Source organism: Callithrix jacchus, chromosome X, assembly GCF_049354715.1.
Source record: "Callithrix jacchus isolate 240 chromosome X, calJac240_pri, whole genome shotgun sequence".
Taxonomy (NCBI): Eukaryota; Metazoa; Chordata; class Mammalia; order Primates; family Cebidae; genus Callithrix; species Callithrix jacchus.
In genome coordinates, this window is record NC_133524.1 from 100,184,035 (window position 1) to 100,190,677 (window position 6,643).

Here is a 6,643-nt window from a genome sequence, read left to right on the forward strand (position 1 = left end):
CAAAAAGCACAAACTAATTTTCTCCTCAATTTGCGAGCCTGAACAGCTAGGAGGGCACTTAATGGATCAGGTCAGGTCACCTGCTCCCATCTTGAGCCAATGGCTGAGGCCCAGGGCTGAAGATACATTCCTTGAGCCAGCGGAGAGTGGGGTTTGGGTGCTCTCATTGGATGCTTTCACCCTAAGTGATGCATACTCACAGGACATTAAGTTCTGCATTCAAAATGATTGTAGAATGGGAAATATTAGAATTAGACAAATGTGAATGCGTTACAGTACTTACTTCAGTTTCTAGGAAGCTTGAAAAAGGTGTGTTCAATGAATTTCTGATTTAGCAATTTCTGCACTATGGGTTTCTGTTATGTATTTAAATGAATTCTATAACAGATGCAATGATGAGAAAAGATTGTATGAGGTCTCCTTGTTCCATTAGTAAAGTTTGTCTCTATTTGATGTTTTTAAATTGTTATTTATAGCAGTAAACATTTGTCCTTATTTGTGTGTGTGTGTAACTTGATTAAAGGCACACACACACACACACACACAAATAATTGTACCTTAATAATATTTAAGGTACAATTTTTGTAACCACATTTATAAATGAGCTTCTCAGATTCCTCTTTTTTAGTATTCATCCTGAAATTGGAATCAACATCATGTTATGTTTTGTTGAAATAAATTTTGTCTGCCGGGCACTGTAGCTCATATGCTCGTAATCCCCAGTACCTTGGGAGGCCTAGGCAGGAGGATCGTGTGATTGTAGAGTTTGGAACCATCCTGGAGAAACAAAATGAAACCCGGTCTTTCCAAAAATAAAAAATTAAAAAGTTAGCCGGATGTGGTGGCACGTGCCTCTACTCCAGGCTACTCGGCAGACTGAGGTGGGAGTATCACTTGAACCCGGGAGACACAGATTGCAAGTGAGCTGAGATCGTGCCACTGCACTCCAGCCTGGGTGACAGAGCAAGATTCTGTTAAAAAAATTTTTTTTTTCTCTGTAAACCGGGAACACTCTTATTAGGAATAAGTGACCTGATCTTAAAAGTCTGAGAGGAAGCAGCATTGGAATTTCGGGTGGTACTTTCCTGGTGATCTCCATGTCTTCAATTCTTCTTAATCATTAAATCCTCGTTTGGTTCACTTTCGGGGATTTATGTTTCACATTCATATATTTAAGATATGTTTCTGAATGTATTGTCATATATTCTTGAAGGGTATTTGTTTAACTTATTTCCGATTTCATAGATTGAATTTTTCTCCATAAGAAGGTTTCTTAGAGAACTGGGCTAGTGTTTTATTTCACCCAACATAGCTTATTCACCAACAGTAACATTCAGACTCTTTTGGTGATCAAAATACTGTTCAGAAAAGAGATTTAAATTTCGTACACATTTAAGGATTGGAAATGCTTTTACCAACATCCCCATTGTTGTTTGTGTTGTCTGCTTGGAGACTGTGCTTTGGCCATTGTTCGTTATGCACATTCAATGAAGGTGTTGATCGCAACTGAAGAGAGGAACCAGACCGTCAGGCCCTTTTATGCCCATGAGCCCTCGGCAGCCATGTTAGGGAGTTCCTGCACAAACCAGGCTGGCTTAGCCCAGGATAGCAGTACATTCTGAGATGCACCCGTCTCAGAACGGTCCACACGTGGCCACAGTCATTCCTCCCGCATAATGGACTTGGGCTCAGGAGGTCAAGCTCTTTTCAAGGAGGGTGAGCTGAACTAACCTTTGGGAGTTTTCAGTGACCCCTTTGTAAATGCTCACAGCGCGGCATGGATCAGCTGAGGAGGGCTGATGGGTCCTTTGGGCCATCTATCTGTGTAACTTTGAGGTAGGCCACATTGGCCACTTAGGCCAGCAGATACCCACTGTGATTGGTTGACATGATGCCAAGCAATGGGATCATCCAATCGCCTTCAAGGCAGTGAGGTTTGCTGACAGGCTCCCTGTGTAAGACTTCATTGAACCAGATGTCGAGTTGGCCTGTGACATAGAACCACGCTGGCCACTCCAAATTGCCCCACCCCCAACCTTCCCAGGTGCCCAACTGTCATCGTCTGTTCTTGCCATCTAGCGCTGCTGCCTCTGCCATGGCTGAGCCTTCCTCTATGCTAACCTCTGAGGAAGACCAGAGCACCCAGGAACCCACAGAGGCCAGCTCCTCGACGGCCCAGAAGCAGGAGAAACGAGGGCGCCAAGGGTCCCGCAGGCGCCACGCCAACCAAGGCAGGGAAAGCTTCCAGGACCGCTTCGTTTTAAAACAAGAAAATCATGGTGACTTACTGATATGAATCCCGAGATTGTTGTGTACAAGTTTCTTCTGCCTTGTCCCAAACTAAGAGAAGGATTGGCTTGCTAAGAGTTCAAGTAGATATATAAAATTATCATTTGTAGAGGGGACTGTTCAGAAATCGTTTACTAGGCTTCTGTCATGAAGTTTACCACATAGGATGCTATCTAATAGCAAACATGAGGCTTTCTGTCCTTAATCGTCAACCTATTCATCAGGAGTAGAACAAGTAGCCTGTTAAAGATATTGCGGGAAATACACCTGCCAGCCTGACCTTTGAAATGATAGTTCACTCATGACCTTTATTTCTTCAGTTTCTCTTAATAAGCTTTTGTTGTTTAATCCTGCAACTGAATTTTACTTAAATTCATTTAAGGCATGTCTTTGCATATATTATCAAAGGCTCTTGAAAGCTATCTTCTTTTTCTGAGACAGAGTCTCCATCTGTCGCCAGGCATCCGGCTGTAGTGAAGTGGCGCGATCTTGGCTGACTGCAACCTCTGCACTCCGGGTTCAAGCGATTCTCCTGCCTCAGCCTCCCGCGTAGTTGGGACTACAGAGGTGTGCCACCAGGCCCAGCCAGTTTTTCTTTTGTATTTTAGTAGAGGTGGGGTTTCCCTATGTTGGCCAGGATGGTCTCCATCTCTTGACCTCATGATCTGCCCACCTCTGCCTCCCAAAGTGCTGGGATTACAGGCGTGAGCCATGAAAGCTATCTTCCTAAATCGAACATAGTTTTTATTTTTGGAATCCATTTCTCTTCTTCAGGGAGTTCCGAAAAGATTCAAGGTGAAATTTTAAGTCGAGTTCCGAAAAGATTCAAGGTGAAATTTTAAATCGAATATCTTTTAAACTTATTAGCCATTTCCAACTTCTGAGTTGTGATTTGTGGTTGCTGTTTCGTTTTCCTTTTTTCTTTTTTCTTTTTTTTTTTGGTTTAAACCTGGTCAATGTTGAGTGTCGTTATATGTTTTAAATAAAAGCACCTTTCCGTTTCTATTCTCGGCTTGGAGGCTGTGGTATGGCCATTCCTCGTTCTCCTGATTCACTGAAGATGGTGATCAGAACTGAAGACAGCAGCCAGACCGCCAGGTCCTCTTCTGCCCAGGAGCCCTTGGCGGCCGTATCGGGGAGTTCCTGCTAAAGCCGGGGTGGCTTAGCCAGGGATAACAGTAGATTCTGAGATGGGTGAGAACCGGTCCACACGTGGACACGGTCGTTCCTCTGGCATCCGCATAATGGCCTTGGGCTCAGGAGGTCTGTCTCTCTTCAAGGAGCATGACCTGAAATTGCTGAACTTTGGGAGTTTTCAGTGACACCCTTCAAAGTGCGCAGGGAGTGTCGTGTATCAGCTGAGGAGGGCTGATGCGCTTTTGCCCTGTGAGGCATCTGTGTAAGTGCCTCTGACGTAGGCCACAGGGGGCGCCTAGGCTGGCAGACGACCACTGTGATTGGTTGACATGATGACAAGCAGTGGGATCACCCAATCACCTTAAAGGCAGTGAGGTTTGCTGACAGGCTCCCTGGGTAACACTTCATCCAACCAGATGTCGAGTTGGCCTGTGACGCAAACCCCCGCCAACTCCAAAGTGCCCCGCCCCCAACTTTCCCGGGTGCTCAACCGTCAACGTCTGTTCTTGTCATCTAACGGCCGCTGCCTCCGCCATGGCTGAGCCTTCCTCTAAGCCAACCTCTGAGGAAGACCAGAGCCCCCAGGAACCCAAAGAGGCCAGCTCCGCGACGGCCCAGAAGCAGGAGAAACGAGGGCGCCGAGGGTCCGGCAGGCACCACGCCGGTTGCGGCGGGGACAGCTTTCAGGACGGCTTCGTCACCTATTTCCCCTCGGCGCTGAACCAGGTTCACCAGGGTCTCAGCCTTTCCCCAGAGGCCCTCAGTGTCATGGAGTGTATGATTCGTGACATACTGGACCGCATCGCCACTGAGGCTGGTCAACTGGCTCGCTACGCCAAGCGGGTGACCATCACCCCCTGGGACATCCAGATCGCCGTGCGACTGCTGCTCCCGGGGAAGACGGGCAAGTGTGCGGAGTTACAGGGCACGAATGCCGTCCTCAGGTACACCGGGGCAAGTGAGCTCCCTCAGCAGCACCCGAGCACCACGGAAACCCAAAGGCTCTGCTCAGAGCCACCGCAAGTGGCCCGAAAGACCAGTGGCCCGTTAAGGGGAGAACCCCACTGGAGGCTGGGGTGGGTGACACTGTTCTGACTTAGCAGGCGTGTGTCGTGCGGTGTCCCGGGAGTTTTCGAGCACTTTTCCCTCAGTAATAAACAGGGTCAGCTCCAATATATCTGTTGTACAATTTGCTGCAAGGAAAAGCAGTGGGCTTTTCCGTGCCCGTGTTTCATTTCCTCAGTTTCCCAAATGGCCGTTTTTATTAGTTATATTTCTAGGTTATCTTTACGGTGGTATTATCAATGTGCTGATACTCGCCTTTTTCACTCTCATTCTCCTGCGACTGGACGGTGGAATTTTCCAGAACTTCATTATGTGCGTTATGGAAACAGAGAAAGTGAATACGCTGATAGAAGAAGCAAGGTAACCATCCTAAACCTTTTCAACATCTCTCCCATCAGGAATCCATGTAGATAAGCAAATGAGGCCCATTTACAGTGTACATATAGCCAAAGAACATTTTCAAGGGTCCATCCATTTCCCCACTTCCTTGAGTCTGAGATCGCTCATGCGATTCATTCTGCTTTGAGCCTGACAATAATCTTTTCATTTCTTTTTGAACAGAACCCTTCCTTACTTCCAGGTATGCATCAGCAGGATTTGGGAGTGTCCCCGCAAACAGCTCATGGTCTACTGGTACAGCGGCGAAGCAAAAGAGTGACCTGCAGTCTATGAGCAACAGTCATTGTCCCAATGTGGGGAGTGACCCAGGCTGAACCCACAGCAGCCTTCCTGTGGTATTCAGCCTGGTGGTTCAAGGGACAGGGGTGTGATTCTTTACCTGATGTTTTCGTTTTCAGTGTTTGTAATCACGATCATTTTAGGATATGAATCCAAAGCTAAAATTAGTATATGCTCCTTGCCCCTAGCATCAAGTTATGCAGAGCATTGTCAGCCATTAGGAGAAGTAAGATAATGCTTATTTCCTCAAGAGAGTTACATATTAATATTCATATTAATGTTAACATAGGCTGCCTTTAATTGTGCTTTCCTCTGGGTCTCAAGTGTTTACACTTTTAGCATTTTTTTCTATAAGTGTATTGCTGAAATTCAGAACAGCTGGTGACTTTCCCCTTGCTTTCCTTTTAAATCGATTTCTAGCCTCCCGTGTATGTGGACAGGAGAACATTCCCTGGGATTGCAACCCATAGGAATTTATTATGTGGTGCCTTGAAGCTCAATACATTGGCCATTTTTGTTAAGTGTTTCCCGTGCATTTGCAAGCATCTCATAAACAACCCTTCTCCTTCATATGTAGAAACCAGTAAAGGATGGCACTCTCAGTGAAACTGTGACACAAAAGCTGGATAAACGACAAAAATCAAAATTTTATTGAGCCCCTCAGAAGTGGGAAAGTACCACCCCAGAGGGACCTAACACGTAGCCGCGTGGATTATTCCACTTTGACAGACGGCCGCTTGGTCAAGAGGGAAATGGGGGCAGGGCAATATAGTAGCCACAGCTTCCCTGAGTAGTGCAGATGGGAAGCAGGGAAGCTTCACCCTGGGAGCTCCACTCGGGATCCATAGAGAAAGGATGTAGAACCAAGAAGTCCCCTCATCGGGATTTTTTCCTTGCTCTGTTTCCAGAATATTAGAAAAATGTTATGAAAATAGTTGAAGAGAAATACTTACTGCACAAGGAGACCAAGAGAAACCCCCACAAAATCAGCCACAACGAATCCCTCTGGATGGTGCCGTCAAATGGTCCTACATGTCCGGAATAACATTTCAAAAACCAAAGACGCTTTGCAGGAACCTGTTCCCTTTCAGAGACGGGGCTATCTATGTGCCTGCTCCAAAACACCACATCTCACTCCGTGGCTTAATTCTCTTTATGTGAATTGTTTTGCTGTAAATTGCCAATGTTTCTGTGAATTAAGACATACTAATAAATTTCCAAAGTTATCCTTGCGTATCTGTGTAATTAGGCAAGTCTTTCTGAGAAACCAAATCCACTGGGATATTTTACCCTGGACTATGTGTTTTCCACTTGTAAATTCAGACATCAAAGAGGAGCATTAATAAAATAGGGTTAGCAATGAAATCTGATTGGGCTCTGGGGAGTGAAGAGTGAGGGGGCAAGGGGACTGATGCTGGCAAAATATAGGAAGAAAGAGGAAAAGCGTGGTTTCCTGTGAAGCTCAGAAGAGGAA

General features: G+C 46.0%; 1 protein-coding gene across 5 annotated transcripts; it reads left to right on the top strand.

The window, feature by feature from the left end:
• Positions 1–3,910: 3,910 nt before the first annotated feature.
• LOC100411784 (histone H2B type F-M-like) lies at positions 3,911–6,395 on the top strand. Of its 5 annotated transcripts, none has more exons than XR_013531368.1 (4): positions 3,911–4,370; positions 4,695–4,851; positions 5,053–5,225; positions 6,078–6,395. XR_013531368.1 is itself a non-coding variant. In XM_054251004.2 (4 exons), the coding sequence occupies exons 1-4, from the start codon at positions 3,961–3,963 to the stop codon at positions 6,083–6,085; spliced, it is 594 nt and encodes a 197-aa protein (XP_054106979.1). In that variant the 5' UTR covers positions 3,911–3,960; the 3' UTR covers positions 6,086–6,395. The 5 variants fall into 5 exon arrangements, 4 of the variants coding, with proteins under 4 accessions (XP_054106979.1, XP_017824643.3, XP_054106980.1 ...); XM_054251004.2 differs by having other exon boundaries at positions 5,053–5,071; XM_017969154.4 differs by having other exon boundaries at positions 4,793–4,851; positions 5,053–5,071.
• The last annotated feature ends 248 nt before the right edge of the window (positions 6,396–6,643 follow it).

Bases quoted from the DNA above. Each gene is read 5' to 3' on its own strand.
- LOC100411784 (XM_054251003.2), top strand. From the start codon at position 3,961: ATGGCTGAGCCTTCCTCTAAGCCAACCTCTGAGGAAGACCAGAGCCCC. The intron at 4,371-4,694 runs GTACACCGGGGC...CGTTTTTATTAG, and splicing joins GGCACGAATGCCGTCCTCAG to TTATATTTCTAGGTTATCTT. The intron at 4,852-5,052 runs GTAACCATCCTA...CTTTTTGAACAG, and splicing joins ACGCTGATAGAAGAAGCAAG to AACCCTTCCTTACTTCCAGG.